The following is a 23,929-nucleotide window of genomic DNA, read 5'->3' as shown; positions in this document are numbered from 1 at the left end:
AATAAATGAAATATCCCGACTATAAATAAATGAAATATTATGGCTGCTGTTGGTACACGAAATATGATGTGCGCAGGTTATAAATTATTTTTCACGCAAATTTGAAATATTTTTGGATTTCCTTTTGGTAATTCAGAGCTCGGGTACTGACTGAAATCGTCGTTAAATTATTTTGATGAATGATTTTACGATGAAGGATTGCCTCGTACTATTGTATCACTGTCCTCAATCTTACATAAATTAAAAGTACAAATAAATTGGTCTAATGCTTTGCTTGTCTCTAATCTATAAAAAAATGAAATTGTTGTCGACTATTGCCGCCATCTTGCGTGCGTCAGGAATCGCAACCTTGGCAAGCTTAGGTTATTTTTGCTAAAAGTGAATTGTTGACAGGTATTTTAAATCGTGTCAGATGAACAGCCAACTAACTGTTGAGTTGATTTAAACAGCCTTGTCATCATTGTGTTCAACACCTCGTCGGTATTCATTGCACTTGCTTTTGGCATTCAGATTTTCATGAGAGTTCTGTTATAATTACTTGGTTGAATTTCCAATTAAGATTCTTATTTGCGTGTAACTCGGCTTGCAATGCTGCGAGCGCAGGGACTCGCTTCTCGGAAGCCATGCCTGCGCATCTCGTATACTGCATTTTTCTTCTTAATTTATCGCGAGTCACATTCCTGTGACATGAAGTGAAGGGTTGAAATTGCTTGGTTTGAACTGCGTTACTTTTTGTGTAGCGTAAAAACCGGCGTCACATTTCTGCTGAGCAAAGAGCGTGTCGTGCGCCGGTCCGCATTCCGGCCACGATATTAAGAGTTCATATATAGGGTGGAATGGAAAAATACCCAGGGGACACTGGTCACTGTAGCAAATAGTTGTGAACTTTTAACTTGTTTAATTTAAAGCATTCACTCTCAAATAGTCGGATAGTAAATTCTGGGATTGTCCTGATGTTTAAAATAATGATGTTGAAATGTCAATGTAAATGATATTGTTCCTGATGTTGAAAATAATGTCTCTTTCACTAGGTAGATTATTTTTGTAATAAGCTTTCAACACACGGCTCTTCGTTAATCTCATTATAATTATATCACTTTGAGTCATGTTAACCTGCTTCCTAATTATTACAATATATCTGCACTCAGTATAGCTTCGTGGGATTTGCACTCACCATTTCTCTGATATTCATTATCTTTAGTCAATTATATATATTCATGCCTAATTGTCGCAGGTGCTGCATTGTTCTTTCATGTTTCATCAAAAGACTTTTCATCTTCCAGTTTGCATTAAAAGAGAAACCAATTACAGTTAATGACTCGCAGCGATTGAAAATGTCCATAATCTCGTTGATTTATGCCTTGTTTTTCAGATGTCCGAGAATCTAAAAGCCCTGCTTGCCTATTTCTCTGTTAACGTATGCACGATGCTTCAAACTATCACCTCTTTCTTCTCTCTCCTGTTCCTCTCCTCACCCTCTCTTCTCTCCCTCTCTTCTCTCCTCTCTCTCCCTTCCTCCTCTTCTCTCCTCGCCCCTTTTCCTCTCTCACACCTCCCCATCCCCTCCCCCAACCTCCCCTATTTCTCTCCTCCCTGTCTCCCTCATACCCTCTTTCTCACTCGCCTTTACTCGCCTGCTCTCTTCGTTTTTCTCTTTATTGCGTCAGCTGATCATGCTTGATGCTCCCCTCTTCCCCCTTTCCCTCCACTCCCTTCCTCGTACGAGTGTCATGGCGTCATCGTTGGAAATAGACAATACGAGAATTTGATCCCGAATTTTTCTTTCGCTGTCCGATGAGTCGCTGGCTGTTGTATCGGGAAGCGGTCAGCCTGGCCTGTTGACGTGGCAGTGTCAGAGTACGGCAGAGACGTGGCAGTGTCAGAGTATGGCAGAGACGTGGCAGTGTCAGAGTATGGCAGAGACGTGACAGTGTCAGAGTATGGCCTAGACGTGGCAGTGTCAGAGTATGGCAGAGACGTGGCATTATTAGAGTATGGCCTGTTGACGTGGCATTATTAGAGTATGGCCTAGACGTGGCATTATTAGAGTATGGCCTGTTGACGTGGCAGTGTCAGAGTATGGCCTAGACGTGGCAGTGCTCCGCCGCCTGAGATGATTGCATCAGTTAGTTAGGCGGATGAAGACATGTTGTACGTCATGGTGAATGGTGATGGTGTGTGTGATTGCGTCAGTCCAGGTTATGATGTGATAGTGTCAGTTAGAATGATATGATTGAGTAAGTCAAGATTGATGATGAAACCGGCCTCGTGATGGTAATGATATGATTGCATCCTTCTTGGGGATTTGTAATTGCGATAGTGGTCAGTCAGAGGTGATGATGATGTCATTACATCAGTCGTTTTGATGGTGTCATCACATCAGTCATGTTAATGATGTCATTGTATCAGTCATATTGAGTGTGTCATTGCATCAGTCACGTTGTTGATTTGATTGCATCAATAATGTTGATTACGTGATATAATCATTCATGACGATGATGTCATTGTGCTATTCATAGGAGTATGACTGCATTAGTTCTGTTGATGTTATTCAGCATCCATGACATTCATGTGATGACTTCTGTTATGAAGATGTGATTGCATCAGCATATCACATATGAAAACCACCTTCAGTGTACCATACCTTGTTATAAGCGACGTCTAAAAGTTTACAGGAACACTTGCTATCTAAACCCCCGAAAACTGCTACGTGTGGATACTAAATTAATTAAATATAAAACCATTTTTTAAAAACCACGTTTTTCTGGTGGTTACAAAACTAAAATGTTTATGTTTAAACAAAATGTTTCATGGTTGGCAACTCTGGATGTTCGACAAAAAACTCGATTCCCTACCGTGAACTTTTAGTTTTTTTTTATAATAAATAAAATTTACTAAAAATTTTGTTTAATTTTTAATAATTTTTTTATTTGTAATAGCAACTTTTTATTTTTTTAATTATTACTTCTGATGATCAAATCTTGAATTGTTAGGTAGCATAAGCACGCATGCCAAATTTCAAGTTTCTAGGATCTTCAGAAACGCTCTAAATTAAGGTTTGAATTTTTGATGACAGACAGAGACAGCGAAACTAAGAAAAACGTGGTAACTACTTCAATGTTTATCCAAGACAATCACTGCAACGTCTGATCGCGGAAACTACTTCCATGTCTGATGCGAGAACTAACTTTGTTTTTAGGTAAGATAAGAACTGCAATATCGGGACGACCAGATCAACTGCCCCGCCTGGTCACGACTGATATATATACCAGTGCTTGTATGAGGTTAATATACTCGTATATACCAACGCATCTTTTCTTAGGAGTATCAGACGCTTATACTTAACGTGTACGAGGCTTCAGCGTGACCTGGGACTGCTACATCCAAAACACATACTAAGAATACAAAATTTGTGTGAGATTGTCTACGCACCCGTTCTAAGGAGTCGTGTGAGGTTGTCTACGCACCCGTTCTAAGGAGTCGTACACGTTGTTACTTGCCGTTTACGACCCCCTAGTGCGGTCGCGAGCAACGTGATCCTACGTATCTTACGTCTGGCAACATATGTTGCTACCCTCGCCCAATTAACCAGCGGGAAATGCAAGATTGGGAAGCCTGATGCTTCCAACATTTCTTCATGTGGTATTGTATTTAACTTGTATGATCTTCAGTTCTTGATTTTCTTCACCTCATGTAATTATATTCAGATTTTTGAAACGGTGAACGACGCGTAGTGATTAACAGACTTGAGTGTAAACATGACAATTAATTTTGATTCTCGAGAGTCACGTCAGCGAAAAAACATTCGAAAACTCGAACGTGGCTATGATAAAAAAAAATATATTGCGTGTTCAACATTAATGTTCCTTTCAATCGTTTCCAGATGTATCCTGAATGAAGACAAGCAATGAAAATATCAAGCTTATTAAGAAGTGTTTTGTCTGCAGCTGCAGGTAATTGTGACGTCACAGCATCCGGTGGCGCCATAGCTGGCGAAGACGTCACTGGTGACATCATCTCGCCGCCTCTACGAACCTTTTGCTGGTCCCTGTCTGAGGCCTCTTCAACAAAAAAAGGAGGAAATTGTTGTCTGCTGCTTGCTTGGGCGCTATAAAACTTGGGACTGAAACTAACTACGTTTTTAAATTATCAGTAAATTTGTAAGTTTCTGTTTTTAAACGTAAATTCTAGCCTAGTGTAATTGTTGATCATATCTGATCACGTGAATGGTCAAATATAGCTGACGTGGACACGCGTCGGATTGCATCAGGGAAACCCAGCTGTTTCTCAACAAGTAAATTTACAAGAAAATTTACAACAAGAAATCGTTTTTCTATATCTGTCTTGATTTCGACTTTGATTTCCGCGCAAGGATTAATAAATTGTTCTACAATTGAAATTAATCTACAATGCCAGAAAAAAACCAACTGCCCTAAGAATATTGGATTAAAACAATAAATTAAACTCATATACATTTATTTTACATTTATATTAGCAAACTACTACTTATCAGATCATGGAATTACTCCAAGTTATCGATTAGTTGGAACAATTGCATTTAGATGCGAAAATAATTGAGAATGTTTTTCTCTACCATCGTATTAAGTTTGAAGAGCATCATAAAATTTGCCTAACAAAAAATAACGACGATTTATAACAAATAATCTAAAGCAATGAAATTGCCAAGGAGATGCACCATATTTTCATTTCGTCAACCAGTTAACCAGTTCATTGTCAGCTCAAAATTCAAGAGTACTCAATTTGTGCGATAAAATTATATATTAAAATACAATTTGCACTCTTTTCAAGTTCTTGGTTACATTGCGATTGTACCAGTCAAATGATCTCAACTCTTGATGTAGCTAAATTAATATTATTCAGCCGCTAGAATGAACGAGGCTAATTAAATGACTTACGGAACAAAATATTTTGATTGTAATTATCCGAAAATATTATATCTAGTTGTGTTTGTATTTAATTTGTCCCTGAAATGTAAAAAATATATAGTGTGTATAATTACGTATTTTGTTGATGTTAGTTATCTTCCCTCTGAAGTTATAAACTTTATTCTTCAAATAAATCGTTATTCTGCAACACAATGTATTCGAATTCAACGTATAATAATTCCAAATCTTGATTTTTCCTAAAAAAAACTCACTTAGGAGCTGGGTGCCTTGGGATTTTTTCTCAAAAATCTCTACAAAAGAAAAAATCCGGCATCAAGGTTCTGTTTTTTTTCAGATCTCGATGATTGAACAGCGAAGTGGAACTCGCTCGCTGCGCTGGGACTTCGTTCGAATTGCCGCGCATGGTTTTGCGTCTATCACATTTTAAATACTAAATGCACTTATATAGCCGAAATTTGTATTCATCATCGCGTAATTATAGAGCATAAGTACACCGAATGAAATAAACGATAATTTGTCTAAATAGAGATGCACTTTTTGTCCTTACGTAGCTCATCCTGATTCAGTTTGTAGGTCACATCCGCTCTCTGCTCGAACTATAAGACAGGGTTACGCACCATGTAGTCTATGTGAATATTTTTTCAATAACACAAAAAATTATTCAAGTTGGCTGTCGATAAACGAGGCAGCAAACTTAGAATAATGCTTTGGTTTTTGTTATGGTGAGTGCGTGCCGAGATGAATTATTCAAATTGTCAATTGACTATTCCTCCTAAACTGCGCAGTAATTTGCCCCTGTGAATGTTCTAACTTCATTTTGTATAAACTGATTTGCAAAGAGATATTAGTTGCAAATATATTTGCGTTCTGAAGAACATGAGCAAAATGAATTTGAGTCAGTTCAAAAAGACATTTATTAAAGATAATTTACAGGAGGATAGGAAATGAATATTTTCTTGCTTCAGACACGCAAACGATTCGAGCTTGTTTGACATTGATCATACAAGTTCCATTTCCAAGAAGTGTTAGGAATAAATTCTATTGCTCCATAAATATTTAGCTGGCTCAGCTTTTCCCAGAAATCGTTCCCGCGTAAACACTTCATTATCTTGAAAGATGAAACCTTCTTCTAAACTTCCTTATTACAGATATTGTTTGCATAAGAGATTTCATTGTTATAGATTTAGACGTTCAAGTTTACATAGATGTGTCGTGTCCTTCGGAGAGAATATTACAATTATTCTTCATCAGACGCTCATACGAGTTCCTAGATGCAGAAACGATGAAGCAGTTGTTTGTTGCCGTCGTACGCCCGAGTCTAGAGTTTGGAAACGTTGTGTGGTCACCGAGATTCGAAAAGGACAGAAATTTAATAGAGAATGTTCAAAGACGTGCAACAAGGATAATTCCAGGCTTTGGAAAAGAATCGGCGACAGGCCACATCAGGCCTACACTTCAGAGCCGACATCACTATGTTATGTTATGTTATGTTATAATGATGCTTCAAACTGGAATGTTCGGGGTATCAGTGCCGTAATTTATCAATGAGCGTGTCGATCGTAACAACTTAATTGATGTGGAACCCAAAGCTAGTCATTTAATAATGGGCCACGAGGCACTCCTCTATGGTGCCTTTCATGTAAATAAAACCAAGGCCTTCTTTTGCATATTTAAATTGCATGCCACTCCCTGCCAGACGCACGTTCTGCCCACGCAACGGTGACGACATCATCCTAAAGGTGCGGTGACGTCATCATCCCGAGCCACTGGGGACGTTGGGCTCGCTCTAGCAATCACGTGACATCATTGTTAGAGAATGACATTTTCTTATGCTAATATTTAAGAACAATAGTAGTAGGCTAGAAGTAAAGATAATAGTTCAACTATAATGAAAAATATCTTCAATACGGAGCAAAATGATCAAAGAAATGTAGTGCAAATCACTGCCGGACTGAGGATAACCTCATTGTTTATGCAGTGTTTATGACTGACTGGAAAAAATAAAATAAAAAGGTGATAAATCTTCTTCATTTAAAACCGATTTACCAGGTCATCATATTAATATATTTGCGTTACTATAGTATTGCTTTCTAACTTAGTTATTTGTTTGCTATGTTATTATTAAATTATTTATCTTACTGCCGGGAACTTGAAACTATTAAGGCTCTGTGTATCACACCAATATTTCATTTGTGAATTTACTACCACGTCCATGACATACGATTCATCATCAATAATTGAGTTACGGCCATTCAAAAAAAGAAAAAATGCATATAATTAAATAATTTCACGGGAAGCATTTTAGTGATTATGTGGATTTCATGTCAAACATAAAAAATGTATTTCTGGTCAGAATTACGTATGGTTTGTTAGGTATGTCAATAGCGAAGTCAAGTGCAATAGCAATACAATGATGATGATTTATGTAAAATTTATAGTTTTTATATGATTTTGATTCTGTTTTCCTATTTCGTACTAGGTAGTTATTAGTTACGTAACTAATGCAAACACAAGAAAGACCCAGTTACAACTGATATATAAACGTGATACGTGCGTTTATATAATTGAATAATATTTTAAATTTAATAGGAAAATGTAATAAGTTCAACCATGTAAATGCAGATATATTGTGAAATCGAGGAATGATCTCATACGTGGATTCGGGTAATTATAACATTATCACAAAATTTATAATTACAATTGTTATCCATCATTTCATAGTTTTCTTCATCTGTTATTACATGGGAGACTGTAATATTTTATTTGCAGGTCAAGATTCCAATATCAAGTTTTGTTCTGCGTATTCAATAAATAAAGTTTCATTCTCGAATTTTTTCCACGACAAAAAAATTCAACAAGGTTCTCACAGAAAAAGTTTGAACGCTCAATCACTTTTTGCCACCAATTTCAGGTCTTAGAATTAATTTTTGGGACCATTTTTCAAAGCACGTTGTCTAAAAACAATTTGAATCAAAACCGATCACGACCAAACTAAAAACAATGAAATTTATTCACAATACTCTCCTGAGAGCATGGTATAACTACTTTGGTCTGCTTTGATCTCAATTTGGCAGCTTAACAATAAATTTTGCCATGTTTTACAGGCCAAAATTTGTCAAATCTGAACCGATCTCGACTTAATTAACAACAATGTTATTTATGGACATTACGCTTGATTATGTTTCTCTCTATTCCAAAAGTTCATAAAGACTTAGGTAACATAAAAGTTTTTTATTAAGGATGATTATTAGCCTAGTATATACTTCAAAATGCAGGAAAGAATTTGCAAAAAATAAACTGCAGATCATTCAATTTAACAAAAATTTTCTTACGTGAGGCCTGTCATTTGCGCGCAGACCTGTCAAGTGATAGAGTACGAATTCTTATTTTTATGTTACATAATAATAATAATATTTACTGGAGAACATTTTCAGACAAATATTTACTCCATCCTTAGTACTTGGATTTAATTCTCATGTTATTTTGAGAAAAGCCTCATTTCACCAAAATATAAATGGTAATTTTTAATAGAATTACGAAATTGTCGCTTTAAATAAAAGGCCATTGCTCTGCTCGGCTGAAAAAGAAACACACAAACGAACAAACAGTCAATTATGTAACACGATTCGTGAGAAGATTGCAACAGATTGATGTTCTCCAAACCTAAGTTCGACTCCACGCTAAAAATGAGAAATGAAAACTAAATAATTAAAATTTTAGGACCCAGGCGCCGAATACTCCATAAACTACAACGGTCATCGTCATTTTTTTTAGCCATAGAGATTTCCTCGCACAATGGACTCCAAAGTAAGATTTCCATCACAAAAGTGAACTCAGAAATTCCGGTCAACATAGAACTGAAGACCAGCGTAATAATTTTCGAGACGGTGGCCTCTTGTATACACGCAGCGTAGCGGAGCATGACGCGACGTGCTGTGCTATACGCTAACGGTTGCAGGATGGCGTCGCCGGTACCGAATGCGTTCCATGCTCAGTCGTTTATGAGGCCAGGATCTTGTTTGACGTATTTGTACCTGCCTGTTTAAATAGTTTTAGGTCTGTTATGAAATGTGATGAGCTCAAATTAAATTTCTTTCTAAATTTACAAAAGCACCTGGGTTTAGAAGCCAGAGACGTACAGTATATATAATATGGTCATGCCCTTTAGCACATGATAGGTCAAACAGTTTAATGTGATATGTGATTGTGTCGTTTGTAAACGGTGTGCGTGGCCGTTTCTTTTTGTATTTATGTTTAAAGGCATACTGTTCCCAGTAGAGTTTGCGTTTAACCTAAACAGGTATATCTGTGTTTGTTTGTTGACATCAGTTTGCCCAGGTGTTGCCACTGTTTGCTCAAGCTGTATAGTTAATTACTGATGTACTAATTGCCACTGTACTAATTAATACTTACTACTGTTCAGCCTTTTAGTTGATATTAAGTAGAGAAATTTATTTTACTGAACACGAATAGAAAGAAACTCGTTTACCGACTTGTTTATTAATTACTCGTTTGATAATTACTAATTTGCTAAAAACTTGTTTACAAATGAAGTCTATTATTATTGATGGTCAATTGCTAACATCTAATCCAAACAACTTCGACCATTGGGGTCACCGCAATTAAGTCTTACACGATTGCGTTGCTATGGCAAAATTATGTTATGTTCACTTCGCGTTCCATGATAAACATTTCTTAAAAATTCATACGTCAAGAAAACTGCATTGCGACAACAACAATAAAATATTGTTCCGGTCGCTGGAAAATTGACCATTGGTCACCGCTGTGAGTACAATCATTATCATTGGAAAATAATGGACTGTAAGACGAGGTGATTCGTGAGTGATGTCTGCTGAGCTGCATTAAAAAAACTGATCTGCATAACGAACATTTAAGCATGCGGTGCAAGAGGTAAGGGACGCGATAGTTTTATTTTATAATGTTTTTTATGTTGTTGTTCTATTTATAATATGATTTTTTGTGGTTTCTTCACGTAGTGATGGTGGAAATAATAGAAATTGGTTTTCGCTGAGAATTATGCGTTGCGACTTCGTTAATGAGAGGGAATTAATTACTTTTCATGAAGAATAAAATAGCCTAAGACACACATTAAGTCAAGTAAAATATACCATATTTAATTTTTAATGTCACGTATCACAAATTAGGGCGATCACTTCGTTTTATTTTATTTTTTATATATAAAGCATAATGAAATGCAGTGCCACCCGCTGTGCTAAAATTGCTATGACAAATTTTACACAACAATCTCTTAACAATCGTCCAGTTCGAGGTTGGTCAATCGGGAAGCAGCGGATGTGATCTACATCTATAGTTAGAATATTCAACGGGCACCTTTAATTTCTTAATAAATCCTAAATGTATCGATTTCTTTGGCGTCTGTCGCAAAACAGGCACGCGGCATTACAATATCAAACAACAGATAGTTCAGAAAATTTTCAAAATTATTTATACGATTCTACATTGCCGGTCTATGTACGTCTAACGCAAATTCTTGTTGATTGGTAATTGGTCTCACCTACTTCATATTTTGTTAATGGTACACATGTTAGGTGTATTTAACTCCTGATTCTTGCGATGCTTTTAATAGCAGGTTTTCTGGGTACAGGGGACGAATCGTGCAGCTCTTGACATGGCTAGGATGTGGAGCACTTGTCTTCTACTCGCTCGTTATTCACGTCCCTCGTCTTCAGCTTGCCCCATCCACCGCAACAGACGATAAGATGCTGACAAATACTGAAAATCGACTTATAATTTTGCCTAGTGTGAATCATGTTGAACGTAAAGTAGATATGAGAACTCAAAACAACGCTCCACCTATCAAAAACGTAATTAGTTTTAAGACTCAAAATAAAATCGAGCTCTCTTTGGACGGAAGATTCGGCGACCAAGAGAACAAGAATGAGCTCAGTGGTAAAAACCTCATTGGTGACTTCAAAGGCAATGGTAGAAAAAGCGGCAGCAGGAGCTTTGACAATAAACTTCCGAAAAGGGACGATGAGAATTTTGGTGTTGCTGGACATCGGTCATATTTGTTGAAGGAGGAAAAGCTGGTACGGAATCAAGAGCCGACCACGTTGGAGCTGATAGAGAGAGCCAGCTTCACTGCCGGATTGACGCAGTCTCTCAATCCAGACGAAGAAGATGGTGACACGTCGCCTGAAATAAGTAAGAGTTTAAATTCAAAACACTACAAAAATTTTAATGGAATCGCTGCACGAGCTGAGAGCAGCTTTACTTCAGATGAGGCTCCCAACACAACCAACGTCACTGACGTCTACGCCCGTGCTGTGGAACACCTCCGTGTGAAGGAAGGTAACCTCTGGTTAAGTTGGCCAGAGTGCCTGTGTGGGGAGTCATCGCCTTCAGGTTTGGAGTGCAGCCCCCAAATGGAGCCGCCAGGAGCCAGAACGTTGGCCTATGGATCAGGAGGAACGTGTAGCTGGAGAGCCGCTCGCTACAGCTCCGATAGAGTGATCAGCGTTACTACATTCGGCCCATCAGCATCGTGAGTCTCGTACCCGTAATGAACTTACTATGCACGAATATTCATATTGAGGTAGAAAGTTGACTTTAGTCTGATGAAAGCATTACTAAGAACGGGATTTCATATCAGTAGGCGCACTGATATGAATTTTAAAAGGAAGCTATATCAGTATTTTGCCGTGGTTTTCGGATTTAATTTTAAATCTGAACTTTAAATTGGCAGTTTTCACCGTCCCGTAATCAGAATTAAATGTGCTCTGCTACCTCAAGCCACGAAATGTGAAAATTTTTCTGTCTCATGAACATTTTAGCTACAAAATTTGACTGCTGATGCGCTGTACGCTACATTGACACACCCCAGATATGAAGCTCCTCTTGCGTCCCTGATCTGGGATTCGCCGAGGCTGTTTCCCGGGTGGTCGGTGTGGGTGTATGTAAGGCACCCTCATCCCCAGCAGGTATGCACTCTGCTTCGAAGCGCTCAACACGTCTTCTTCTGTGACTCTAGATCATTGCCGGCTCTTGGTGATCTCAAACGGACGAATCCCCGCATGTGGAAGGTAAAGTTTGGCATGAAACCGACCTTTCCATTTTACGAGGATAGTTTTGGTATCTAAATAATATAACTACCAGCACACGGTCATTTGTGTCAGGGTTGAAGTTGATGCTTATGATATTGTAGCACAATTACGCATGTAGATTGTGCTACAATGACAAGAGCACCCAACATTGATTTTCTTTAGGTGGCGCCGCTGGGGGACCCGAACCTGAGGGCCGTGTACGTACGGAGCGTTGGTAGTCTCTCGTCGCCGCGTGAGGCTCAAGCCGTTCAACAGTGGCTGCACTCTGGCAAGGCCAGTAACTCGTAGATGGATGTTCTGCTGTGATAACACCACACTGGAATATATTTTCACTGATATCCAATGACAATCTAAAAATTTTAGCTAATTTTGGATATCCTGAGAGAAAATGTTTGGGTTATAATTACAACAGACTTGGCACGTGATGCGCGATCATACCCAGCACACCATGCCGGTCGTCGACGGGCTTTGGTGCGCTCGTTGGACTCCGACCTCCGCCTACAGAATGGCCGCTCTCAGGAACATCCTCCTGCAGCGGTCATATGCCTCGCTCGACGCCCAACAAACTTCGAAATATCTTTCCGTGAGTGTATAAAAGATTGTAAACTACAAATTAGTTTGACAATTAAATGAATAACAGGAGACTATTTTTATATGCTCACATTAATAAATTTCATCTATAACTCTAGATGTCAAGGGATCTGACAAGATAGACCCAATCAACCAAATCATGATATCCAAGTACCAAATAATATCTATTTTTATTCACGTATGAATACCAAATTATAGAGAATTCAGCCAACAAATCCACGCTATGTTTCTATTGGATCATATAGTTGTTCACATTACAGGACGTGCTGTGGCCGCAGATCAAGCTCAGCGGTTCCGTCCTGCAGCACGACGCTTATCGCTGCGCTGAGGCGCTTCCCGAAAGCTTCAAGCCTTGGCCCAGTAGAAGAGAAGGCAATTACCACGTCGGTATGAGGTAGGTGGTGTTGAGGTTTTTGCACTTTATTCAACTCCAGTTCATCTATTCATTACATGCGCGGTGGTGCGTTTACAAGGGCTAATCCTCTAAATCAAGAAATAATCAAGAAGGAAAAATCATTATTAAATCCCCATTGAATTTCAAACTGAACATAATAATTTAAGGCTTTTATTAACGATCATCGGTGGCTTGAAATGCTTTTGAGTAGCTGATTTTTAGACTTAGGATATGAAATTTATATTGTATACATGATTAGTGAAGGTCGGGATACAAAATTGCAGGATGCGAGCATTGAGCTTAAATTTTGGACTGCAATTTTCATCGATACTTATTATTTTATTTTTTTTAATTGGATTTACCATCAATTGCTTAATTTCAACCCTTGATACCGCTTTTTTATCACAATGGAGATTATTTTTTGTTGGAAAAATCGTCTGTTTTTAAGCTTTGCATCTTGGAGCGTTGAAACTAATTATATGGTCGGCAATAATTCGAATGAATACCACGAAAATTGAGAATAATATCTATTTTATTCAGTACGTTGGTTACAAAGCTTTTCGTTCCAAGGCAGCGCCGGGTTAATGAGCAATTTGTTACACAATGGACCAAGTAATTAACCGCTCTTCTAGAAATCATTAGCAAGTTTCACTACCGAATTTACAATTATCAATGGACGGCTTTTCTTTACAAACAAATTTATTCGCACATCGATCATTAGGCTGTAATATTTATGTAATAGTGTAATATTTATGCTCGGGACACAGTCTTAGTCAGGTTATTAGGAGGTAAAAGCTGTATTAAAAATGCATTGCAATAGGTATTGAAGTTGCTAAATAATTTGCATTTTTTCCTGCAGAGAAAAACTTGCAGTTTCGCTAGAATGTCCCGCTGCATGCCGACCTATTGACCACCAAGACTGGACGACCTGTTAAAAACGGAACAAATGTAACGTTCTCAGAACGTGCCTTTACTCTAAACTTACACTTTTAGTCAATCGACCAGCAGAAGTAAGTTTGCAATGAAGATGAAGTGAATTTATTTGGCGTCCTTTTGCTTGTAAATTCTTGGTAAAGACGATTGTGGATCGATGTAAGAGGGTAATTTGCAGAGGAAGCCTTGCTCTAAATATTTTGTTTCGGCTCGCTGTGTTTCTCTAGCCACTACAGTCTGATATTGGGAGTTTATTAAAAAATTCTTCAATGGCACAAATTTTTATTCCCAACAAAAGTGTTAGTTAGATCAAGTGATGAAATAAATTTGTTCGACTGCCTAGAGTCCGACCATCGGCTTATGGGACCAGCCACCCTGAACAGTCAAGGCGTTGACTTGAACCAGCGACACGACTCTTGCGGACTTTGCTTCCCTGAAGCCAAGTTGAGGTAGCGATCCCTGACGAGGAATGACGTGGGTTTTGGCTGACGTGATCTTGTGAACACGCCTTTCTTGTTGCCTCCAGCTCGGCCCGTGCCTGTGGACGTCCAATAGACGGCGTGTTAAATGCTTCATAAAAAGAATAAAGCGGAAAAAAGCATCAGGAAATCGTCGTGGTGTTATAAACCTCGCCAAATGTACTAGTAAACAAGCACGGCTTCTGTTAAGTCCGTTGAGGAAATTCAAGGATGTATACACTCAACAGGCGATTGTGATGCAGCGCTCCGATTTGTTGACTCACTCGCTGCGCGCGCACCGACTCATCTTCGTTGATGAAATATGATCGATGAATGCTATGATCTATGAATATATTTATGGATATAACGATGATGTGATAGGTGCATGTGATGCAGCAGATATGACGGTGCACAAGTGAAGATTCATGACAGATTGCTCATTTGTGTACTGGGAAGTTTTCCTGTCATCAAGTTTATAATCGAAGACTATTTTTCGGCCTAAGTTAAATTGATTCGTATTTAAATCTTCGCAGCACAGTCGAGATGGAAAACATTAAAAAATTTCTTTTCTAAAAATTTCTTAATAAAATCCTAAAACGTCAAACTCATTAAAGATTTACGCGCCTTTAACCCAAAACGATTGGTCTCGAGTTTCATACCGAGTGCCCAGTTTCTTACCTCAAATTTGCCTGCAATGTTTGCTATTAATCGCGGTCACTATCGAGAGCTAATTCACTTAAATGACTTAATTAGTAAATAAAGTGTTAGGCGTGGAATATATTGGGAGCAACTGTAGCAACAAATGAGCAACATTCTGTCTGAGTCAACTAATCAAACTCGTCCAATAGCCATTAAATTAATCTTGCATTAGTTGCGATTAAGCCTATAATAAGATTATGTTCATAAAAAATTTCTAAATTTTAAAACATTATAACATACATTAATATAATATTTTATATAACAAAAAAATTCTAAATTTTTCGGCCTTCTTTAAATAACGATTTTATATTTACTTCTAATTTTGATTTTTCTGGAGAAATAAGAAAATAAACTAAAATAAATTAAAATTTTCCTGCCTTGCTGTGTCATGAAGTCTGCGAAGTTCCAAAACATTTCGCCCATGAAGACAACGCTGCTGCCACGCAACTCATCGAACGCTGCGAAGTTGCCCAGGAAAAGCTGCATCTGATATTCCTCGCTCCACGTGTACGCGGGATCCTGAAGAAAAAAAAAACAAGGAAATGAAGATGGAGATAAATCCCCAAATATCAATCATTCAATTTAAATTTATGAGAAAAAGTTTTTCTCGCCATGATCACGATAATTATCCAAAATTACTTGCATTCCATTATGACATATTTTTACACTCCGTTCATTTATGCAAAATATGCAATGAATTTGTACGTGATACATAAAAACATACACGAATAAATGTAATAATACGCATAAGCGGCATAACATATAATCCTCCAATAAATAACGCATGCGACGTAACACTAACCATATGTAAGCCAGGTACGGCATCAGCTCCATATTCGGAGACGCCCACTGGTTTGTTGTACTTGTTGTACCATCGCGTGAGGTCCGTCACTACCTGCTGCTGTACCAGTTCCAGGTGACCAGTGTCGCTGTACCAGGAGTAGTATCTGTTCACCCAGATTACGTCCAAGGATGGCGCCTGAGTAGAAGATCAGGCACACAATATTTCAATATAATTGTCCCGTAATGGCTACACATTAAATAAAGGCTGTCAAGACTTGATCTGGTCAATCCCAAGAAACCAAGGCTAAAACTTTCGATTGGATAGTAATCAAGGCTAAACAGTTTGAAATCATGAAGAATTCAAGGCCCAAAGCTTTAAAATCAAAGAAATCATAGCTTAAACAGTTAAATTGTTACAAAACATTTCAGTGGCTGTTGAAACGAGTGGCAGTCAAACACTAACTCACAATGGTAGAAATGTAAAAAAAAAGTTAATATAGAAATTGATGTAAAAGTGTTATAGGCACAGAGAAAATGACGCCAAACTTCCCAGCAAACATGCTTTATCAGTACGGAATGACGTCCAATTGCACCCGCCATATTGCGAGAATATGACATTTCATCGGTTGAATGTGATGACAAACTTCTATATCATTAGCCATTGACGTCAAACTTTCATATTCATCCACGTCAGACTGCATAGGTACAACAGTACATCCACTCGGTGCGATTTATAACGATGTAAATTTCACCAGTCTGACTAGGATTAAGACCATTTGATCTACAATGACGGGCTGTAGCCGTCCGATTCATCAGTATACACGTCATTCGAAACTCACAGCAAGATCTACGTCGTACTGCGCGTTGATGGCTGCCGTCAAAGGTCTCGTGCCATCAGCAGCCCGTGTGGAGGCCGACACGTTCCTGCACCAACATAAGGCCTAACATTTCATGTGAAATAAATTTAAATAATCTTTATAGGAACTCACGGCGTTGTCTGAGTTGAAATCTTGGCTGAGTGCACTGGTCACTGGACGGGTTGGGTCTGCTAACTTGGTGACCGCAGAAACTTCTCTATAGAAGAGTAAGGACTAGCGGGTTAGTGGTATTTATCAAATTTACAATGAATACTGTCAATGAATCATAATAATTACGCGTATTTGGCGTTTAGATATGATGGAATTAAATGCATTTAATAATAGAGCTAATCACTGAAGGAACAGAGTACCAATGTCTACCAAACTTCCCGATGATCAGTGTAGGATCTGTCGTGCAGAGAACACCCCAATTGGTAACGCATTAAATGCATACGATATTGTTACGCTGAGTAGGCGCTTATAGTGTCACGCGAGTGGCAAGTTCAGCCTCAGTATTCAAAGCAAGACAACATTACTCACGCGAAATAAGAAGTAGCCGCAGCCTGGTAGCTTCTTGGTTCATTAGCGAGACTCCAGGAGATGACGGCAGGTCGGTTTTTGTCTCGCCTCACCAGCTCCCGCATCACTTCCGAGTGACGCGAGGCTAACGTCTCATCGAATGTCCTGAAATAAAATTCACAATAAGTAATTAAGCACACATGTCAATTAATCTAATGCTGAAAATATCTAAGGTTTTTATTCATTTCATGAAATTCGAACATTTTATAGACTACTATGATTTATCGTGTTCTTTATGAATTACTCTTCGAAATCTCACTATTGCCGAATGCTTTTTCTGCATAAAATGTCCACGTCTAAATAAAAATGAGAAGGTCGATGGTGGAATCAGCATGAGTTATAATTTGATAATTTTAAATTTTAATGAAGAATTCGATCATTTTAGATAAAATTTTTATTATGTGGATTTTTGAAAGAAATCTGACTCTTGAAGCCGCGCAAGAATTTTTGAAGATGTTCTTCACTCCATGGGCCAGAATTCTGACCTCAAATTGACCGCTGGGCTCTCATCGATGACCATGATGCCCTCGGCATCAGCTTGGTCCATGATCTCCTCGGCGTAGGGGTAGTGGGAAGTACGGAAAGCATTAGCACCCAACCACTTCAGCAGCGAAAAGTCCTTCACCACAAGTGCTGGGTCGAAACCTTTACCTCGGATCTGGGCCAAGGATCGAACAGTTCAGTGACAAGGTCATGTGGATTGGCACTGCTACAACCAATGCGCTGCGCGTCAGAAGGTATATTTAAATGAACACATATAGATCTTCCTCTGCATGGCGTGGAGTCCACTGCATTGCATGAAGCCCTCCATAACGTAAAGATTCACAGCACAGCGTGAAGACCGCCACTGTACCGTGCAAAGATCTACACAGCAACTAAAATGTATGAAACTACACCGCGTTGAGTGAGTAATGTCATTACGCATCGAGATCTACCCAACGCAGCTGACAAGAACTCACGTCGGAATCCTCATGCTTGCCGCAGCCACGGATGTAAAGCGGCTTGCCGTTGAGAGAAATCCCCGTGGCGCCCCAAGACAGTGCCCGAAGCCCTACCCTGATCGGATACTGGTCCACCAAGGATCCGTCGGCCGCCTTGATGCTTGCCTGTTTCAAAATACGGTCATTTATCGCCACCGTCATGTTCTTCAGCTTTTTCAACATATTATTCGCCGATTAATTTTATTTATATTACTTATATGGCATATTGTAGCATCCAAAACGCCTCGTGCAAGTTGCAGGTTATGACTGTTCAAATGCAACTTAAGCCTAGAGATGTTGTGATTGCTAACTCGACTTGAATGAGGAGATATATTGTTAAGATCAATCGTGATTGTAATCGTACCCTGAGTGTGTATAAGTATCCAGGTTTTGGATCCATTAGATATGGCCACCACAGCTGTGGGTTGGAAATCGTAATTGTCCCCTGACACGCGTCGGCATGTGCCACCGAAGACATGTTCGCGTCGAAGACGTCGACAGAGCACGAGAGGTCGGTCACTCCTGCAGCAGCTACGTAATCGATTGTGAAGTTCAGCACTCCTGTTGGGCAATTAAATAAGATGAGCAAGTCAACTTTTGGGATGATGACCAATGATATGCAACGCATGTATTGATACTTGATAGCCTATATTCAGGTAGGCGCAATGTATGGTTGCAAGTTAGTTGAGACGTGGCAGTTGTGTACGTGCTGCCAAACCAAGTACCCAAAGGACAGATTAGAAAGTGATCTACACGATGCAACGGGCAAGAAGAATGAATACTAAATACACACTAAACATTCAGTATCGTTCACACACTGTTTGTTTGTCGGAGCTGACACAGGCGAAGAACACAGCTGTTACACAGCAGTGGCTAAGAAACGATCATGACCGGTTCATTGCAACTTAATTATACAGATGGATATGCAAGAGTCACTAGTCCTTCATTTAAAAGCAAGCATGGAGTAAGGTCTGCCTTTATTTTGGAATTAAAAGATGGAGGGAAAAATTCCGAGGCCATCAAATAAGAATTATTAGTGAAAAAAAAAATATATAAGTAAATAAAATTAAAAATAAAACACCTGCTCATATATTTTTTTGCTAGGCTGAATCATTTACATTCCGGTGGCAAAGAATCTTCATTATATGCCTCGCATACACCACTGGTGAAGAAGCCATTCTCAATCTCACGTTGGAATAACGTTGATTATATATTGCTTGAATGACGTCAACTGCTAATCAACTTGGTTTCAACATTATTGGGTTGAAGATAACGAGCTTGCCTGTTGCGTCCGTGACGACAGTGATGTCATCGATGTAGCTCTGAGGTGTGGAGTACAGCAGCACAGGACGATGGATGCCAGCATAGTTGAAAAAGTCGAAATCGTAGTATTGGATGAAATATCCAGGTGGATACCTGGAATGAGTTGCATTATTTATCACTTATATGGGAAAAAATGCTGTATCCGTATGATAATACTTTACCAGCATTTTGTCTAAATGGCGAACAAAACAAGGTGTAATTAGAGGTAACGCATTTTTTATTTATATGGTATAAATTGGTGCAGAGGTACATTAAGTGGGATAAATGATGACGTATAAAAAATATATAAATGATGACAGTTAGATAAAAGATGACAGTTTCATATTAAAAAATGTAGTAGGTTAACATACAGATTACGTAAAAGCTAATGAATAATGATTAGCCCCTGAAAGTCTCAGATTAAAATTCGGGTTTTACTTACATAGTCTCGTCTGTCTTGTATTGTATCTCGCCCTGCGGAATGGTCTCGTTGGTGAGGACGTTATTGACTGCCACTGTTAAGAGATTCGCTTGGTCAGCTGGCTTGACTGCTAGTGTCACATCAGCAAGCACTGGAAGATGACCTCCTTCGTGGGCCGTTATAGCAACGCCGTTCACGTACACCACACAACTGTAGTGAACAGAACCCAACCGCACCAGCACACGCTCGCCGTCTTCCAGCCAGCGTCTGGGCGTCATGAAGAAAGTGTCGTACCTGAACATACAAGTTCTAATGATATATAAGCTAATTATATTTGAGTAATAAGGCGTTAAACGCATACAAGGTATAGGTAATTTGTGCATTTAACGATTGGTGACGTACCATGCCCATGTCGCTAATGGAATGATAATAGGCAAATTGATGCTAAATGAGCAGTAATTACAACCAGTCAGTATTAACCTTTTGTGGATTTATGAAAACTATCCTGAACACGCTTCTAGATACTAATGGCCTTTAATACGGATAACCTGTCAGCTGCTATATGCTTAAATTAAGGACACAAAATGTTGGTCATTTGATACGAGCGACTCACCAAGCCCATCCCACATGGTCCCTTAAGTCTTTGTCCTGAGTGACGTCATTGTAGCTGCTTGGCACGGCCATAGCAATGACGTCACCAGAGCTTGCGAGTGGGGCACTGTACCATTCTTCCCTGAAGCCCTTGTCAGGGTCATCTTTGGGACTAAGCCTGAAGTTCCAAATTCCGTCCAAAGACTTCACCTCGCGAGTGGCGGTGTCTCGAGGATAGAGACCGCCCCAAGTGTACTGAGCCGGAGGTAGTTCCTGCATATAGAGTAAGCCTAAAGTAGGTAATAATTTTTCTTATCAATAAATATTGACAGATGATGTAGTTGATACAGATATAGATAAATATTGCATCGTTGTTCTTGGTTTGTGAAAGCTATCTAATTTGTTTCCGTATACTTACGATGTCAATGCATATCAATTACAAATTATTTCATTCCATCGTAACAATGCGATGTATATCTATTTTTAATTTTTGGACCTGGATGAATATTCTGTGACAAAAACATGTGTCAAACCTAATAGAACGTTTGAAAAGTCATGTCAGAATTAAAACTTTAAGTGGAAAAGAAGTTTTGAAAAATCACCTCGGGACAAATTATTATTTGCTAATCTTCACGATTGCGAGGGACAGCGTATTCCAACATTAAACCTCACCTTATTACGTCGGGTTTTGGGAATTCTCGCATCTTCTCTCAAGATGCGTGTCTCGTCTCCTCTCGAGATTGGGAAAGTTTCATGCTCGACACCATTAATTAGAACGGATGGGAAGCTAGCCTCAACACTGTTGCACAAGTATTTCAGTTGATATACTAAACAAAAAAATATTACAATAAAAAGTTTCATTTCGTTCCTGGTAACAAAATTTTTGGAAGCCCTTTTGAATTAAGGTGTGGATTATTCAAGACAGCTGACGATTTGCAGATAGAACGCAGCCGTTGGCCACAGAATTAGCGTTTAAATTAGCCCTGGAGCCAACTGGATTCTTTTAGCTAAGAAGTCGCAGACCTCACTGATCCGCAGACCACACACCCCACTTTACAAACGACCCCACCACCTTACTTATACTTACATCGTTGTCTCCCCTTATCACAGCCAATAACCGGGGCCTTTCTACCAAAACTCGTTTATGAAGACATAGCTCCCTCAGTACACGCAGGGAAGTTTTTTGTATAACACTAATTTTCCCTCTGTATACGAATTAGAAGTTTTTTGTATAAAAACCCTCAGTGATTGGCTGACGAAGTTATGAATCCGAAACTATTTTAATTAGTGCGGCTACAGCCCGTAACTCGTCACTTTTTTCTCCTCTCCACCTTCCCGAAGCCACTGACTGAAAGATTAGATGATTTAGGTCAGGTAAGGTTGGATTAGACTGAAAATAAGTGTTGGTGTGGAGATACGGCCATATTGAGACTATTTATTTGAAGTGGGGACAGGTTGAAGAAGTCACTGCGGACTCATTGGGATTATGATCTTGATTTATTGTACAGGCTGTAGCTTTCTTGCACACTGAAGAAACAGCAAACAATTGTGAAGTTGGACATTGGTGTCCTCTAATACGCACTTTATACGTTTTAACTAGACTATTTATTTCCTATGCGAATTAATAAATGGATGATGTAGCTTAAGTTTATTATATTGCAAATGCAAGTTTTTGTTTGAACGGTGAATGCAGTAGGCGAATAGGGCACTGCACAAGCTTGTTCATGTTTTCATTCGTTAAAGAACAAGTAACACGTGGTTTGAATTAGCTGGTGTAACAAAGCATAGAAGCAGGGCTAGGGAGCGCTTCTTGCTATTCAAGCAAGTAAGTCAGTTAACGTCAGCTCAACCCATCGAATTGTTACCGTTTAAATGCTTAACAATCGTTTCAATGACCCATTGCACCCATGGTTGAACTAATAAAAGGTTGACACACGGCGGTGACGATTTTTCGCCGTTCTGCGCCGTAAAATTATTTACTACATGCAACTAGTCTTATTTTAAGCAAAACCGAGGTTACAAATCAGTTGACGTCACGCGGTGACGTCATAAGATCCAAGGTGACGTCACAGTTGGAATAAAAAATGATATCTGCGAGGCGCAGCTGCACTAGGGGAAACCTTGTATTTGTTCAACCATGAAAAAATTTACCTCATTGAAATGGTAAAAAAATTATTTACTGCAACTAGTATTCTTTAAACAAAACAGGTGTTACGGTTTGAATCACACTGTGACGTCACAAGGTGACGTCACAACTACCAAGATGGCATCACGGGTGGAATAACAAATGACATCCGCAAGGCGCAGCTGCGCGTGGATCAACCTTGTATTAGTTTAACGACGCATTACACCGTTCCGTGTTGTTGGGTTTCAACCGGTCGTAATCACTGGATTTCAGCTCACAGTATTTCCCTCGTCTAATGCCAAGTTATTTTCAATTTCTGAGACAAATGGACGTCGAAAAAGGTAAATTCGTTCAATATTCTATGAGCTACATGTATTCCGGGCAGTTTCGATTGTTTATTCGGATGTGTTGTTTATGACCTAAAACATATTCGATGATATTTTCTTGAATATATACGAAAATTTCATATTTAACGGTGAAATTATTAATACAATAAAAAAAAACACTGGAATACACATCCTCAACGAAATAAAAAGTCATTTGTGTCTCCTATTAAATGGTTTAAAAGTGAAATTTTTATTTCACAGATCAGTAACCCCAACTGGAGCGATATTAAAACCATCACAAACTGTAACAAAGAGATATTCGGGAACACTTCTGTATCACTTCTCCTGGCGCTGGTGCTGTATAACATTATAAGCATCTGATAGCGCGTGGACCGGTCGTCGCTATAGTCACCAGAGTCTGTAACCAATCCACATACATCTATATATATCCACGACACCCGTATCATATTGCCAGATACCACATTTCAAATACAGTGATTTTCTCATGAATCTTGAAAGTCTCTTAGGAACATAGGAAATGCAATGAAAATACAGTGTACCTTCAACTTTTAGGAACATAGTTATAAAACGCGTTTCTTTACGACAATTCAGTCACTCCGGCACTCGACATAGCCCAGTCATTACGTGCTCAAACTCTTATCGTCTAATACCAGCAATCAAATGCTTGTAGCTTATCACATCTCTCACGCCAAGATTACAACAAAGGTTATTTCAACTTCTTGTAATTTTTCCTTTGTATCATGTAAGCAAACAAATAAGTAAGAAAATAGTTAAAATGAATGTAATATAACAGATTGAGAGCAAATATTAATAGTAAACATGGTTCAAAGAGACCAAGTCGACAATTCTCCGAACCCGCCTGCGGACTCAAACGCAC

At 38.8% G+C, this 23,929-nt stretch overlaps 2 protein-coding genes across 3 annotated transcripts; one reads left to right on the top strand and one right to left on the bottom strand.

Annotated features, from left to right (window-relative positions):
* Window positions 1-9,343: 9,343 nt before the first annotated feature.
* On the top strand, window positions 9,344-14,382 carry LOC108665936. Its single transcript, XM_018152744.2, has 7 exons — window positions 9,344-9,818; window positions 10,534-11,433; window positions 11,773-11,971; window positions 12,155-12,265; window positions 12,405-12,575; window positions 12,844-12,977; window positions 13,837-14,382. The coding sequence occupies exons 1-7, from the start codon at window positions 9,805-9,807 to the stop codon at window positions 13,910-13,912; spliced, it is 1,605 nt and encodes a 534-aa protein (XP_018008233.1). The 5' UTR covers window positions 9,344-9,804; the 3' UTR covers window positions 13,913-14,382.
* Window positions 14,176-21,484, bottom strand: LOC108665935 (beta-glucuronidase-like). 2 transcript variants are annotated; one of them, XM_018152743.2, is made up of 12 exons: window positions 21,253-21,484; window positions 20,603-20,853; window positions 20,011-20,283; window positions 19,549-19,682; window positions 18,631-18,827; window positions 18,246-18,392; window positions 17,772-17,944; window positions 17,248-17,391; window positions 16,840-16,924; window positions 15,870-16,046; window positions 15,445-15,586; window positions 14,176-14,448 (listed from the first exon to the last, which is right to left on the bottom strand). In XM_018152743.2, exons 1-12 carry the CDS (start codon window positions 21,439-21,441, stop codon window positions 14,294-14,296), a joined length of 2,067 nt encoding a protein of 688 aa, XP_018008232.1. In that variant the 5' UTR covers window positions 21,442-21,484; the 3' UTR covers window positions 14,176-14,293. The 2 variants fall into 2 exon arrangements, with proteins under 2 accessions (XP_018008232.1, XP_018008230.1); XM_018152741.2 differs by lacking the exon at window positions 16,840-16,924 and adding an exon at window positions 16,690-16,774.
* Window positions 21,485-23,929: the final 2,445 nt, after the last annotated feature.

Source organism: Hyalella azteca, unplaced genomic scaffold (genome assembly GCF_000764305.2).
Source record: "Hyalella azteca isolate HAZT.00-mixed unplaced genomic scaffold, Hazt_2.0.2 contig5880, whole genome shotgun sequence".
NCBI lineage: Eukaryota > Metazoa > Arthropoda > Malacostraca > Amphipoda > Hyalellidae > Hyalella > Hyalella azteca.
Note: the sequence above shows the minus strand (reverse complement) of the source record. Positions and strands in the feature narration are given on the sequence as shown.

What these genes read in the sequence shown, in the direction of transcription:
- LOC108665936 (XM_018152744.2), top strand. An exon ending in AAACTTCGAAATATCTTTCC is followed by an intron (nt 12,576 to 12,843) that starts GTGAGTGTATAA and finishes TTCACATTACAG; the next exon opens with GACGTGCTGTGGCCGCAGAT. An exon ending in AATTACCACGTCGGTATGAG is followed by an intron (nt 12,978 to 13,836) that starts GTAGGTGGTGTT and finishes TTTTTCCTGCAG; the next exon opens with AGAAAAACTTGCAGTTTCGC.
- LOC108665935 (XM_018152743.2), bottom strand. Translation starts at nt 21,441, where the DNA reads ATGAAACTTTTTATTGTAATATTTTTTTGTTTAGTATATCAACTGAAA. An exon ending in GACCATGTGGGATGGGCTTG is followed by an intron (nt 20,284 to 20,602) that starts GTGAGTCGCTCG and finishes TTGTATGTTCAG; the next exon opens with GTACGACACTTTCTTCATGA. An exon ending in GATACTTATACACACTCAGG is followed by an intron (nt 18,393 to 18,630) that starts GTACGATTACAA and finishes ATTTTGAAACAG; the next exon opens with GCAAGCATCAAGGCGGCCGA.